The sequence below is a fragment of the Saccoglossus kowalevskii genome, chromosome 12 (genome assembly GCF_978046115.1).
Source record: "Saccoglossus kowalevskii chromosome 12, keSacKowa6.1, whole genome shotgun sequence".
Classification (NCBI taxonomy): Eukaryota; Metazoa; Hemichordata; class Enteropneusta; family Harrimaniidae; genus Saccoglossus; species Saccoglossus kowalevskii.
In genome coordinates, this window is record NC_140652.1 from 22,008,758 (window position 1) to 22,025,845 (window position 17,088).

At 37.6% G+C, this 17,088-nt stretch overlaps 1 protein-coding gene across 1 annotated transcript; it reads left to right on the plus strand.

The window, feature by feature from the left end:
• The first annotated feature begins 881 nt into the window (after positions 1-881).
• LOC100376466 (uncharacterized) lies at positions 882-17,088 on the plus strand. Its single transcript, XM_085505966.1, has 18 exons — positions 882-970; positions 1,241-1,426; positions 1,620-1,823; positions 2,149-2,175; positions 2,768-2,950; positions 3,073-3,270; positions 3,399-3,497; positions 3,994-4,026; positions 4,311-4,553; positions 4,716-4,859; positions 8,031-8,186; positions 12,012-12,107; positions 12,482-12,667; positions 13,446-13,643; positions 13,763-14,110; positions 14,507-14,536; positions 16,020-16,262; positions 16,868-17,088. Exons 1-18 carry the CDS (start codon positions 916-918, stop codon positions 17,086-17,088), a joined length of 2,850 nt encoding a protein of 949 aa, XP_085362092.1. The 5' UTR covers positions 882-915.

Sequence of the window (17,088 nt, forward strand, 5' to 3'; positions counted from 1 at the left end):
CTTATCAAATACTCATATCACTAAAGTGTAATGTACCAAGTACTAAGTTTGTTTCTCCCGAAAAAGTGTGTTAGTTTCATCATTACCAATATTATCACGTTTTTAGGAATTCGATGTAATGTTCATGTGTCGATTGATTTGTATGGCTATAAAAGAAGTGTGACACATATCGTGGATTATATCTAGTGTCTATCAATATATGTAAAACACGTTCCAATGGTTGTGCACAGCATACGATTACGCCTATTATGAAACCCATTATCTAGTCCTTATGCTGTGGACACAATTCAATTCAAAATCCATGAACAAAGTCATACCATTACACATATTTTCAATATAAAACAAGGAAAAGCGTGAATGTGGCAAGTTCTTTTGGTCGGACTTTTTGACAATCAAAAACAGGGAATAGAGACGAAATTTGAACAAAAATAACTGACTGTCAAAGGTATGTTTGTTGTGTTCTTTCATATAATACACCACAATAGATATATTTTGTTTTACTTTTTTTACATGTACTCAAACTACGGGATATGTTATAATGGTAGTTGGCGGGAGAAAAGCAGGTTCATAAACAACATCATACATTCTGAGGTCGCATATAAATTTTCACAAATATCTTTTAACTTAATTAAACAAACTAGAGCGACGTGGCAGTTTTAAGGTATGTAAATGACTCAGTATGAATGTAGCAAAAATTAACATATTACGTATGCATTCCGCGGATGTTTTGAAACCAACAATAGAGTGTTGGTATGAATAGAAAATAGAACAATAACTTAATAATTAAACCATGCGTTGCCGCTAATCCTAATTAATTAATATGTTTAATAATGCAAGAAAACCGTATATAAGCTCTGTGGTTTGTTTGTTACTGTCACATTGCCGTTGAACCATCAACACACTGACATCATCGCCATGAAGCTTATCCTGCTAACTGTCACTTTGCTGGTCTGTACTGCCACCGCCTCGGGTATGTAACAACTCTCTTGTGTTCATAGAGACACACGTTGCAATACGACCTAGTCCCCACAGTTTAGAAGGGCGATTTATTTTCAGTTCTACTATAACGTCAAATGTTTTGTTTGTTTCGTATTACGTCGTGTTATAGATGAGCTCCGTGCGGTTCAGTTATACATTGTGTATAGTAAATTCGAAAACGTGTTCTGCCTAGCTATGGCGTTTCAAAGTAACTTGCTTTAGCAATACATCAGTATCATAATATCTCGTACACCTTTTACAGTCAACGTGGCATATGAGAAACCAGTGTTTGGCATCAAGAAAGGAGGCAGTGAATCAATAGTTGACGATAATGTCGACACGTGTGGTTCAATCGGCGCTGATAAAAAGAAGCCTTTCATCAAAATCGATCTTGGAAGTGAGGTTCATGTGAATAAAATCAGACTGACCCTTGACGAAAGCAAGAAACGTAAGTAAATCCACTAAGTTGAAAATATATCCCTGTCAAGAACAACATATCATGAACAATGTATCTGCATATGTAATGATGACGTCATGAATGCGATGTATCCATTTGAGCAACAAGCTATTTACAGACTTGGCAATAAACTGTATGTATCTGATTGGTAAATTTCTTTTCTTTGTGTTTTGCAACATTACAGGTAAATTCGATAACAGTGTTGTGAGAGTTGGCGTACACAGTACGGCGGAGGACAACCCTGTCTGTTTCAGAATCGACGATAAAAATGCACCGGTTAACATCGAACACGACAATCTCGACTGCTACGGAAGGTACATTGTGATTCAGAAAATGGGCAAATCGAAGCGTTCCCTTCACGTATGCGAACTCAGGGCATGGACTGACGGTAGGTTATCGTTTTTGAAACTAATATATCCGGTGACTTTTGATTCGTAATTATTAACAAATTGTACTGGACTAGTTCAATGTTAGTCGCCGACTCTTGGCAAAACAGAATTTTGCAAAATTTCATATCAGGTCAAAAAATTATAACACTTCAAATTAGGATAAACAATCACGTGGTATTCGGTAACGTGCTTGGATAACAATTCAGTATGATAGAATTTTAAAAGGTTGTTCTTTGTTATAACGCTAAAACTAACACGTGTCAATATGATAATTATAGGAAGGCTATATACATAAATTAACATATCATTATTTTATTTCGGTAGACGAAGAAGATACAGACTATGAATTGGGTGAGTATTTACCTATTTATGTAAATAACAATGTTTTTTAATAAATATATCTATATTTATATTGCGGGCGCAGTGTCGTGTATTACATTGCTGCATTGTTATGTATGAAGTTGTCAAATTCTTTTCTGGCATACCTGGAGATAAGTGTTTGGATATATCATTGATCAAATTGCTAAAATACCAGGGCAGACTGTTTAAACCGATGTATTGTACAAATATTGGACATATATATGCTTACTTCAAAGTTTTCTAGCACTCCATGTTTAGAGACAGACGTACAGTTGGTTTTTCCCAATTCTCGGTCGATTTAGAAACACGCACAGGGGAGTACAGAGTATAAATAAAATGCCTAGCGTGTATCACCAGAGTATCACCAAACTCACTTTTTTCCAGAATACAGTGGTTGAGTTGCATTAACTGATAACCAAATCCTTTATATTGGGCGGTCGGCAAATACATAGGGACCGTGGTATTGTTGCGATATTAGTCTTTTCCTTCATAGGAAACCTGGTATAAAAACCATCAGAAAATATATTTTTATAGTTATTCTAATGCACGATGCCAATAATACATCTTCAATCGTTTCAAAAAGTCGATGTCGCCGCTGGTGAAACTGTGTATGCAGCTGGGGAGGGTGACTCACCCAATATTGTTGACGGTGACGTGTCAACATGCCATGCTAGTGGCAACAGAAAGGACCCTTACATGAAAATCGACCTTGGAAGAAGCCACGAGCTCCGTAGAATCGAACTGACCCTCAACAAAGACCGTATCCGTAAGTAATCGAGTTTGTCCAGCCCATTTATTGCATTTCTGCTTCATAGCAATATTTAGTCATGAAGATGTTAAATTTATTATTATATTCTTACCTGGTTGTCGATGTTATTTTTGTTGTAGGCGCTTTTCACAACTCTGTTGTTCGAGTCGGTAGCGAGCATGCCATCAAAGACAATCCAGTTTGCTTCCGCATTGACCAAGATAATGCACCTGTGAACATTGCCAAGGCGGTCGTTTGTACTGGTAGATACTTGATTGTTCAGAAGCTTGGAAAAGGACGTGCAATGAATGTTTGTGAAATAAAAGCGTTTATTAGAAGTGAGTACAAAAATATGTATCCAAATCACGATTTAGTGATATTTGGTAATGTTATCCTAGCTTTTAACTGAAGCTGAATTATGCAGAATGTGACTGTTTTATAACGAATATGTATTATCTTCCTGCAGAACAAGCACACATTGAACCAACTGTTGAACCAACCGAGCCAGAGGTTACTGCAGCACCAATCACAGTAGCACCAACAGTGCCAGTTGCGCCAACTGACGGTATATCAGTAATCAATAATCGATGATATCGCATATCAGTGATCTCTAATAAACATACCTATCACAGAAGTTTTTGTTTTGAAGAGCAAATGAAAAAATTACCTCATCATCATTCGTATTGAGCCTGCTGCAACAAAACACAAAAGGACTATGAAAATACGAGACACACATCACGTATCATGACGACATGCTACTGCAAAATATTTATATATTAAGATTTTATTATCATATAATTGCGAACACCTATGACGTAATTGTATCAAAATCATAATTACATGTTGAATTTATTCTGACATCAGTAGGGCACACTAATTTATATATGTATTTCAACAATGTTGGTGTATTGATTATATTGATGCTTTCCTTGAGACCTGACTGATTGGTATCAAAGGCTTTTTGAAACAATCATTTATTATATAGACTTGTCATTTACTCGTTATTTATATTATACCTGGAAGAGCCTATTTTATTTAAATGTTTTTTTTTTGTTTCACAGCCAATGATGTAACCACCATTCCACCAACCATGGGTAAGTATAGTACACTGTTTATATTAGAAATTTTATTTTAGCAATAAAATCCATTAACAAACACATGTATAATTAATGTTAAGACTCCAGTTTGTAATCACTTGACACATACGTGTACGTTATCATGTGTGAACACATGTTCAATACATCAACGCATAACGCAAGAACCTGGCTTGACTCTTCAGGTTATCATTTCGACAATTGTTCAAAGTATTTTAGTTTTTATTGCGTTACTACATATAAGTGAAGATATTGATTGTTGTTTAATTGTCATTTTTCTACAGCTTGTACCAATCCCGAGGGCCTACGTAACATCGCTGTAGGCAAAGCTGCTTCCCAGAGTTCAACCAATCCTAAAGTCGACGGCATCGCATCGCTTGCTGTAGATGGAATCAAAGATACCGACTTGAGATCTGGAAAGTCGTGCACGCAGACAAACAAAGAATTCCAGCCATGGTGGAGTTTGGATCTTGGATCGTCACAGGATGTTTACCAAGTCATCATTACAAACAGACAGGATTGTTGCTGTAAGTTTAAATTCTACTACTATACAATATTTTGCATGAATTACAATTTAATACTTAGCAAAATTAATATATATCTATTAAATGATTTCAAAAAGGTGCATTTCATCAATAAGCATTATAAATCAACTCAAAACTGAATGTCATTATGCATCTTTTTCGCAGCTTTCCGTCTCAAAAATGCAGTGGTACGTGTTGGAGACAGTCCCAACCCAGCTGACAACCCAGTGTGTGGATTGCAGGTACTTGGAAAGAGATCCAGACAAGAACAAGTCATCATGAACTGCGGCTGCGGTGATTCTATGACTGGTAGATACATCAGTATTCAGTTGATGGACAAGACCCAAATCATGCATCTATGCGAGGTCGAGGTTATGACGCTTTAAACACACGGTGGCATATCAAGTGGCTTGTCACGTGTCGTTTTTTGCATGTTATAGATGATTTTTGTTTTAACAACTGTGAAAGATTCTTACATTATTTTTCACACTTCTGTGGTTCAAAATAGGCCATTCGAAATAACACAACAGAACTATTTGAAGATATAGTAGACAAACATAGAGTCAGGTAATCTTTGTCCTTGATAGCTATTTAATATAACTAGACGTTTCGGGTAATGTACCTTTTACTTATCAATGAATAATCTGAATTCAGATTATAAATTGGTAAAAGGGTAGATTCATTGGTGTTATTATGAATTACGTCACGAAACCGTCATGCAAAGTGACGTCATTGTAATACTTACGTATATGTCATTGCTATGAACACTAACAGTTGCGAAAACTTTTTAGGTCGATCTAGAAATACAATCTTTTTCACTATAGTGTGAAAATATTTGTTTGACGTTTATAGCTATTTCATAGAAGTTAACAGTAACACTACAATTGATTTTAGATAATTGTGTCACAGTTACTAGAAACATCTTTAATGAAAAAACCCAAACCTTCTTTTGAAACATGTTCGCATTACGTTTGAGAAAATAATGTACATTTCGACATAGAAATAAGTATCGTGTAGTAGTGATCAAATATACGAGTACAGTGCACGTGAGTTAAGATTATTTCAGCTGTCATGAATCATAATTTACGTTGACATCACTGTTATCAGTATTTATGGATAAAATAGTACAAGTGGTTGCAGTACAATATATTGATTGTTGTGTTTTAATATTTACCTTTTTTCCAACAAGTTTAACGCACACTTAACTTGGAAAAGTATATGCTTAGTCAGCGTATTTGGTCCAGTGTATCAACATATATTCAGCTCATTCGTCTACTGTAACTTGTATAAGATGATTACATGATAATATTGTATTCCACATTGATAACAATATCGATAATGTAACAGTTGTATGGATATTCATTGAGTGATTGTTCAAATAAACGTTGGTGAAAATATCAATATAAATTTGTGTGTACTTCATTTGTTAACACTCAACTTAATTACGTCATAAAAACAAACATTCTTAGCGTTGCGGGTTCAGATCTAGGAGGATCGCATATAAGGAGGGCACACTAGTTTAAATGTTGCGCGTGCGCAGAGACTGGTTGACGAGAACAAAATAATAATTCGAAGGCTATTCTCGGGCGGATCTACATCACAGAACGTTCTACGTTGCTAAGACGTGTGCCGCTGTAGCATTTATTTCTATGGGCTCTGTGCGTGAGCCGCTGTAGAACGGCGGTCGAAGAGCCGGTGAAAATAGCTAAAATCGAGAAAACAGCATAAACTCAATTGTGAAGTAATGCCGTCTTTTTTGGTGTTGAATTTGTCATCTCTATTTGAACTTGTGTTGTTCATTTTTACGCGTCTTCTGAAATTAACAAAGCTAAAAACTTCTCATATGAGGGCGGGGTAAAATAATATCTAGGGATGTATGTTTTCCTAAATTTATACAAGAAAGGACAAGTCAACAAAAAAGTGTAATTCATCTTCAATGTCTACGTTTCCACAAAGTGGGCAAAAGCGTCCATCTCTTGGAATATCATTTCTCCTGTCGGTTTCTATCCTAAGACAATAAAAAGAACAACGAAAACGGGATAACATAAACCTATGATAGGGAATAGAAATAGAAAACAAATAACGCTCGGGCTCAAGCCGCGTTTTAAAATTACAATAATTATTCAATTTGTCCGAAGTTGTGGCATCTCCTTGCCAATCTAAGTATAAACGATATTTTAGTCTAGAAACAAAAATGTTAACAAAATTACTGGAAAATAATAAATTTTTAACATTGGTCACCCAATTTGGTTTGTATCTCATCTGGGACGTATCTAGTTGAAGTAACATAACACAACCTTTTCCGGGGATATCTTGGCCTAATATTTAACGGATCTTTTTGCCGTGTTAAATAAAATTTTGTAACGCCCACACTCTCCTAATACTGCTCAATTTGGTGCATTTTGGAAAACACCCAAGAACATTCTACATGCAAGGTGCTGGACGCGTTCAAGCGTTTCACAACCCTGGTGAACCCAAATTTCAGACCCGTTAGTTAAGATAGGGTAAATCATAGTATCAAATATTGTTAAGAAATGTTCATGTTCAATGTTTTTATGGTGACATAACTTTTCATTACCAAAAGAATATTAGCAAATGAATTCATTTCAATAAAAATCTTCCAAATTTAAATAAAATTGTTTAATTATCATGAGAATGATTTATAACATCTATAATATATCTCCACAACGTTATAATGGATTCGCTGAAGAGCCTAGACGCGATATTGGGTTCGACTTCGCCTCAGATATGATATTACCATATATCCTTATTCTCATTCCATGGGACACTATGGGGGATTCATTAATGTTGTTATAAATCATTGTTGAATTAAATAAAACAAACATTGATAATGCATTGTCCCCGTTTAGTATTAGCTGTAGTCGATGTAAATGTTCAGTACAAGTGACATGTAGATCAATGTTTTTTTAACACTAACACAGATTATAGAGTGTGTTACTATCAGCATAGTACCTACATTGACACTTTGAACTGAATTGGACTATATTTTACAGAGGAAATAGCATGGAAGAAAAACGTAACTTGTCGGGTATCGTTGTTCAAGTATCTCCAAAAGAAATATGGATTGCACCGTAACCTAATATGTAAGGTCATCATACAAAGTTTGATTGGAAATATTCAACTTTGAACTGAATCAGGCCATATCGCCCTGTTCATCTGCAAGAAACAGTTCCAGACATGTTACAGAATGATATTTTACGTTTTCTTGACAAAATCGCCACCATTTCGACAAATTTGATCAAATCAGTATACTACCTATGTACAAACTTTCAAGTGAATCAGACCATATCTTATGGAGGAATCAGCACTTAAACGGAAAAAACAAAATGGCCGCCAGTCGACCATCTTTGACCAAATCTCGAAAAAAAAAAGTGACGTGCACCTGATCAACTGATCAGAAGTGGTAATCCTGGCCCAAAATGTAAATGTGAATTGTTATTGCCTATGATTTTGTAATAGGCAGCCAGCCAAGCCAAGCCAAGAAAGAAATGGAGAAACTTCCACCAACGAAGGATGCAAGACCAAACTACCAGGCTAAGGTTTGGCTCAATGCAGACAACCAACAAAATATCATCACAGCTGGATCAGCTGAAATGTCAAGTGGATGGAGATCTAGTGAAAAGGGCTTGGAGTAATGTGGATGACTCTACCTGCAGTGACTACATCCTGAATGGAATTAATTGCATGTGGTTGTCAAACCAAATGCAAATATGCTGCATGCGAATGCAGCCAGGCAAGGCGAATTTGCACACCTTCATGTTCCTGTAATGCCGAAAACTGTTCCTACCTGACTGCAAACTGAGGGCTTGAGTAACCATACTTTATATTAGTACAATGCTGTGAACCACCTATGCTACAAACTATTTAGTTGAATAGGCACAGCTGTTTATATTAATACTTTGATTGCAGATCTACAAATGTACACTAAGTGGTATGAACTCAATATTGGTGCTTATTAGGTTATATCGAGTTTAGAGTATAACTATAAAACTTGTATATGTGATTTTATTTATTTGTATTTCTTTTCTAAGATTTTACTGTTAAACGAAACATGTGGAAGATATTTTTTTTAGTTTGTGACAATAAAACCCAAATAATCTGTTAATGACATGTAGCAGGTTGATGAAAATGTTATTTAAAACCACAAATTGTAAACCTTTCGCGATAATGTTTACACAGCTTGACAACTGTGGTTTGAGTATCATTCATGCCAATTTATAGCTCTTTTGCTCTTATATTTTCAAAGATATGACCATTTTCATGAAATTAGTCTGTACCGTTATGGCGGCCATTTTGAATGACGTCATAATAACATTTAAGTGCAAAACTAATATTGTCATTCACTCTAGTGATATCAGGTGATATATGTAGAGTGAGACTGGCTAGTCTGTTTTCTCCATACATCTAAACAATACACTATATTGGCTGGCTGCCTACTACCAACTAACATTACATCGAATCACAGTCAGCTGGCGCACACGTGATAATAAAATAAATACGATATTTACTATATGGGGGCCGCCATCTTGAATGCAGCATAAAACTAAATAAGAGACAAGTTGTGAAACGCGTTTTGCAGATTCCTACAAATCTGGACAAAAATACAAATTTTTCACAAAAATGCGATCCGTTGGGGTTTTATTAAGCCAACCGATAACAAAATTCGGCCGAATTCGGCGTTTTTGTGTGGAAAAGTCCCTTGCATACAAACACCTAATTACACAAAGAACATAGAACACTTTCCTGGGGTATTTTAAACCGAAAATCGTCATTCCAACTCAGCAGCCAATCAGCGACGGCCTTACTCAGATGACATTTTCGGTTTCAAATACCCCAGGAAAGTATTCTATGTTCTTCGTGTAATTAGGTGTTCGTATCCATGTCCATCCTAATTATATTTAGTGACATGTTTTTAGTCACGTTTTCTTAGTGTGACGTAATCAAATTGATCGAGTTATGGAATTATAACTATAAAAAATAGATTTTGCCGATATCTTCTCTAAGGCACGACATCGCCCTTGTTTGATATTCAGCAGGTCAACACACCTCTCATGGAATTGACTTACTATGTTGTACTATGTTGTGTTTATTCTCTTTTTTTCCCGGCATTGTACATATGCTTGTGGATGCTGACATTGTCTTAGACTTTCGACAGCCTAAGTCCTCGGGCCTAATGTAACTGCCTTTCCTGGAAATTCGAACGCCGAGGGCGTTTGATGGGAAATGCGAACCATTTCACGCGAGGGACTTTAGACCCGAGAGACTGTCCCAGTCTGCAGGTTTCTAGTTAATATGAATAATTCATAGTTGATGCAAACGTCACGAAATAAATTATATTAACATAATGCATGCACATATATTCTAAATGACCCCTTGAATGCGTTGGTTGTTCACGTTAACATTTCAAGTTGTTAGTGATAGGATATCAAAAACTGATGTGGAAAGTCTCGCGATCGCGTATGGTACAGTCAAAACAAACTTCGCGTAAGACATCTGCGCGACTATTCATTTGCATATGGAAGTACCCAAATCTGGTAAGAAATCTTACCAGTGAATTGCAGCACCGGACAGTCGGTCGTGCCTAACGGCACTCCATACTTCCTGTCCCGGCGTTCGCAATGTATTCACGCCTATTACGTTTATACACAATATTTATTAATAATAACAGATTAATATTACATGTAGGTACGACCGACTGTCGACAGTCTAACGTTGTCTGAGTTTCGGTGATGTCAGCAGGGGCAGAAGGCGGTCTACCCCCCCCCCTCCAATCAAGCCTTTATGTATTTTTCACTTAAATCCACCGCTATGTATGTCAGCAAAATTTGACCCTAAAAATGTAATGCAAAACATAGCAATTCAGAGGGCCGAGGGTCTAAGGTCGCGCCTTCGGTGCCTTTGTGCCGCCGCCCCTGAGTTTGTTTATTAACACGAAATGAAAGCGTTCATCGCTGTCGATGCACCTGGGTCACCGTGCAGAGCGTTCAAATGTCACGTATTGTAATTTACAAGTCACGCTGCGACGACTGTGGTACTTTTTGTACGTGCAGTTAGCGACCATTAAAACAAGTCATTTGATAATTCAGGAACTTACAGCAGGGTTTTAAATGTATACATGACGTGTTTTAGCAGCTTATATAGGTTACCACAAAACTATGCTCGCTTTCAAATGAATAAGTAGACAATTTAAATGAATATTATTTGTTTTTGGGGTGAAAACAAATGCTTCAACATGAATTCCAAGAACAAATTTTGAAGACATTTTTTTTCAGAAAATTATTCAAAACATCGGTGATATCACAAATCTATGATTATTATACAACGCCTTTGAAAAAAATTCTTTTTGCACACCGTGTACACATACATGTATTTTGAAATGTTGATCGGTATTAAACTCAACCAAAAAATGGTATTAAATGAATGTTAACACTTGCTAATGTTGATGTAACATTGCCCAATAGTTAAGCTAATTGAATGCAAGTAGCCCTTTGAACAAAACATGCATTTTCCAGCTGTCTTGATGCTATTTGCATATACAATTATGGCTTGTGTGTAATATTTTTTTTTAGCACAGACAAATTAAGTGACGCAATTAAAGCGATCAGCGTTTTTGCGGCAAGAAGTTGATTGTTTAAAGAACCGTTTCTTAGTCTGCTATTTGATCGATTTTCAATTTTCCGATTATCAATTTATAGCTCGATAATACACATCACGCGTGTTTTGTACGTCACGTGGACCTTTCGATCACGACGCAGCGATACGACTGCAACATTATATTTCTATATGATTATATTTTTTACCGTAGACCGCGTACATCCTTGTTTTTTGTAATAAATAAATTAGTATGAATTATGCTTGGTACTTTTACTATTGTCAGACATCTTACAGAGGCCATAATCACCATGCTTTTGCGACATGTGTTAAGGCGCTTGAATGCGACACGCAGTCAAATCGCCTATGAGTATTGTAGTCAAGCATGCGTGCGTTAAAAGACACGCCAACATCTATTTACTCAAATACAATTTGAGTTAGTGGTTTGACAAACAACGTTACCGTCCAGTTTCGGAAGACATCAACTCAATGAAAAGGCCGGCGGCAGCCAGTAATTATTATAATTAAACAACACATGTCGGTCATCCGCTGTCGGCAAACTCAAATGTTTCATTTCACGGTGGTCACAACTTGCACCTACTACGTAGAAATGCGTTCAAACTTAATTAAACCAATTAACACGCCAAACAATATATTTAAGCATGTTGGGAGAAACAGGTGTTTATTACGCAATTTATGAACGTATTTTTTGAAAATATTATAATTGGGTATTGTTTTGATATTACGTAACAAGTAATGTCAAAAATTACATTGTTCACAAATGAACCGGTTTCGCATAAAACAGCTGGCAAAGGGACTCTAGTCGTCATTCTTTCATTTTGTTTTCAGTGACGTCTTTCATTGCCACAATCATCTTCACCATGGAATGGTTCCTGTTAGCACTTCCCTTACTCGTCTGTGCCGTGGATGCCAGAACTGAATTGGGTATGTAGTATATGTTTGCTAATCGTCGACTATTATATTCGCTATCAACACGATTTATAATTTTAACAATGTCATCACACAAAGTAGGTGCGTGATGCTGTAGTTGCTCGAGCGTTATGCCGTCTCATCTGAATTTTACGTCATCAACTGTTCATCTATTTCACTTCCTGTATAACAGTTTCATGTTCCATATAATGTACTCACTAAAATCGAAGGCGGTGATCGTTTTTTTTTCTAAAAACGTTTAAAACAAAAGAAATATTAATAAATATACCATTATAATATAAGGAATGTCATACTTGAACCAATCACTGAACAGTGAATTGTTTTGCAACGCGTAAACATTTTTTTTAACGAAATATCGTATTTTTCAGTGAATGTTGCAGCTTTTAAACCTGTGAGTGGTGTACGTAGTGGTTTGGACCCGGCAGCTTTAACAGACGAAGACGATTTGACATGGTCTGCCACGGCTACTATGAACGATCCTTATCTCAAAATTGATCTCGGCAGCGAATATCTCATCGAAAATCTACAACTTATGTTGGATCAAAACGCTGGCCGTGAGTATCTGTCCTTGTTTTCAGACTGGAGTGAATGTATATTTGTTGCATTGTTGGCTAGCGTTAAAGGGCGGTTGTCGTCGTGCCACGCATGCGTGAGATATATGGGTCTCATATAAACAAAGATGGCGACTTTGACTGTTGCGCAGATCAACGAGTACAAACTGAGACGTTACCAAGCTTTAATTAGGTATTTTATAGGTGATGGGGAGGTATCGAAGGAGTCACCGACGGTAATTAGTGCAAGTCGCACTCAGGTAAAACCTCATACTCGTGATTTCCATTAGAACAGCGCATTGGATTGTGGGAAAATCAATGTTTATCAACACAAATGTCGCACTTGCGCAGAGCGACGACTGCCGCGCTTTGAAGTAGTTTATTCAAAAAACACTGCTCTCAAATATGGGTGAGCACGGTGTTTTTTACGTCACATTTTCAGCTGGCATCTTAGTTTTTTGTTATACCCGGCCTACTAAATCGGCGGGATTTCGTCAAAATGCGGGATACTCCTCAAATCCTCAGACATAATCTGCGGTGGTCTTTAGACGCATTATTTGCGCTGTCTCAATAAAAAACGAAACTAATTACGCAGTCGTTTCATTTGTATAGTCATTCCACGTCATGAAGGGCCTTCCTTTTTCCAATACCACGGTTACTAATAACCATGTCCATATGCACGTCGCGGAAATCTTCGCCTCTAGGAGGCCTCTAGAGGAAACGCGTATTTGATAACTATTTTTCAACAATAATTCATCGTGTGCGTACCTTGTGTTTGCAGGTAACTTGATTAACAGTATGGTGCGTGTGGGAAGCTCTTCCGTTGTTACCCAGAACCCCGTGTGTATTCCAATCGACGACAAATACGCTCCAATCATGTTCGAGAAAAACTGCAACATGAAGGGAAAATACATCATCCTGCAAAAAATGGGACCCGGTAGGACCATTAGAGCCAATGAAATACGAGCATACGTCACCAGTAAGTTATACTCAGTTGTTCGGTGTTTCGTTACTCAAATTTGTTATGATGAGATGTTTTATGCGATACGATGATCCGTATAACTAATATAAATAATAAATCCGATTTTATTTCTAAAGTGGAAATCGAACCAACCACTGCAGCTCCCACAACTAAAGCGCCAACTACAGTTCAGCCAACCGAAGCTGAGCCGACCACAGCCGAGCCAACCGAAGCTGAGCCAACCACAGCCGAGCCAACCGAAGCTGAGCCGACCACAGCCGAGCCAACCGAAGCTGAGCCAACCACAGCCGAGCCAACCGAAGCTGAGCCAACCACAGCCGAGCCAACCGAAGCTGAGCCGACCACAGCCGAGCCAACCGAAGCTGAACCCACTACAGCCGAGCCAACCGAGGCTGACCCACTACAGCCGAGCCAACCGAGGCTGACCCAACAACTGTTGGTGAGTATAAGAATATTTCGAAAAGGTTCACGCACTCAAGTGAAAAAAACTTTTGTGACGTTAACATGACGATGGTGGTTGTAAGCAGGACCGTTTAATAAGATAATTCTTCTTGTCTGTAAATTCTTTCGTCATTTATTATATGCACACCTCAAAACATTTTCATTTGCGGATAAATACAAATCCAAACAGCATCGACGCTACGTCACTGATACGATTCGTCATTGAAAGGCCTTGTAGTGTCGATACATCCAGTGGCATTTCGGTGAAGTTAAGACATTATCGACAGCCATTTAAACTTGGTAAATGACCCTGGATCATCTCACGGAATCTGAAGTGTTTAATGCGCCTGAATATCTGCGACACAATTTAATTTTGCAGATTAGCAGCATATTCTGATAATATTGATTTTGTCTTACAGCTGATGTAACAACTATTCCCCCAACGTTAGGTAAGCATTGCTAACTCTTTCCTGGTGTTTTTCTCTTTGGTGAACAGTTTACGTAAATCAAAGATGACGTTGATGTTACATGCACAGGGCTTCACCTTTACTGGAGTCGTCATCACAGCACACGTGCTCACGGAAACACATGTACATTGCTGAAATTTGCATATTTTTTTCGCTGTACACAATGTAAATATAATTGTGACCGGTCACTGGTAGCATAGTAGTTGTCGCATCAGACTCATGATCGGTAGACCCAAGTTCAAATCCTATCTTAGGCTGAACATCAACGGGTCAACCTCTGACCCGGGTGAGTGTGCCACAGACTCAATTTGAAGTCCAATCCACTGGCCAAGATTCATTCACTTACGAATGTGACTTTGGGGAACCTTGGTTAAGGTCCTAGGTGCCTGTGTTCGACCGAGCGTGGTTGACGCCAGGATAGCGCATTAAAAATGCCATTTGACAGAGAGATGACCACACAGCCCTGTCCTGTAGTTCCAAACAAGACTTCTGTGGCAAAATGCACTGTGTCAGCACTAGCACATGCAATTATCTTACAAGGCGATTTTTCTTTTCACAATTATGGTGCTATGACTTAAAAAATGACCAACAATTAAGTAATTCAGTAGGTCCAATTTTATTTAGTTTTTAATACAGTTTTATTTTTGTTTTGTTTTGTGTTTATTCTACTTTTCCTGTGCATTAATGGTTTATAGTGTACAAGTTTTGAACGCTGAACGCTGAAAATTGCAGTCTTACCAAAAAAGTGACCCTACACAGGGCTCACGTGAAATGCGATATGAAAACTAAGGGTCGAATATCAGTTCGGTTACGCGATGGGAACCGTAGAAAATTGCGATGCACAATGCGCACTGTTATCGGAAATATAATTAGTGAGAGACATTCAGAGAGTCCTAGTCCTTAAATTTGTGACATATTTGACATTTCGCTCAGGGCCCTGATAAAGTTGTCTTATTGTACCGTAATCCCTGAAGTTCGCATGACAAAACTAGATTTCATTAGATGGCGCCCTCTGGAGACACGGGCGCAACCCTGCTTCCATTTTTTATTATCTTATTGCGAGTGATTTAAAGTACAACCTCGGCCTATATAGCGTATATACTGTGCTTTCAGTGTCCACATTTCAGTGATGGCAGTTTTCATTTGACACTAATGACGCAGAAAATGATTTATTAAAAATAAAAATCTGTGAAAAAAGATTGTAAGTTGCAGCTATTTCCGCTTTAAAAATATGTTGAGTTCTCGCACATCTTCTGGTCGTACTGTTCCCCAATTTTAAATTATTTTTTTACATATATGTATTACAACAACCAATATTTCGAAGTGCCGGCAAATCCTAATATCATAACAAAACTATATTGACCAACCTTAAAACGTTTTACTTGATCGACACTTCAAAACGTTGCATGCATTTCGTGGTGAATTGTGGTCCAAAATTAATCATCTAATCGTATTTTAAATCCAGCTTGCACCAACCCAGAGGTTCTGCGTAATATCGCCGTCGGAAAAGCAGCCAGCCAAAGCTCCACAAATAAGAAACAGGGAGGTGTAGCTGAACTAGCTGTTGACGGGAATAAAAATACCGACCTGAGGGCTGGAAAGTCGTGCACCTGGACCAATAAGGAGTTCCAGCCATGGTGGAAATTGGATCTTGGATCGTCCAAAGACGTTTACCAGGTTGTCATCACCAACAGACAAGACTGTTGCTGTGAGTATAAAGTTTTCATGAATTTTTTTCACAATGCCATTTTGGCAGTTTTAGTACATTTAGTAATCATTGTTAATCATTGGTACTAATACTGACGATTTTGTTCCATGTGTATGAATATTGAAGTGTTCTCGTTGTTTGATGAAGTCAGTTAGAGCTATCTCAGAATTGTCCTTTTCGTGACGGTATCTTCAAGTTGGTTGAAAATAATGTTTTCGACATCTTGAAATTGTGAGACTTCAGTACTATTGCCAAGATATTTAGTATATAGGTACCTCGGGTGGACCTCTCACAAATTTCGTAATGATATCTTTAATTTACTAGTGTTGATGACAATTATTTTGGGTGAACTTTTCGACTTCTTCTTGAAAACCACCGGCCCGATCGCTTTTATATTGAATATATTGGTACCTCATGTGATTCTTTCTCAGGTCTGGTCACGGTCGTTTCGTGAAGATATCCTAATTTTGAAGTTGTTTTAGAAAAAAGTGTTATTATCTTCTTCAGTATTCTGCTTCCACTTTTCTACTGTTGAATAGTAAACAATTAATTATTTCTACCGATTTTGAGTATGTAACAACCTAACACTCATTTTTTTCACGCAGCTTTCCGTCTAAAGAACGCCGAAGTTCGCGTCGGCGACGACCCAAAGCACGAGAACAATCCAGTTTGTGGAATGATGGTTATGGGAAAACGTTCAAGGCAGGAGACAGTAACCATGAACTGTGGCTGTGGTGAATCGATGCAAGGAAGATACGTCAGCATTCAGTTGAAAGACAAGACACAGCAGATGCACTTGTGTGAGGTCGAGGTCATGACCCTGTAA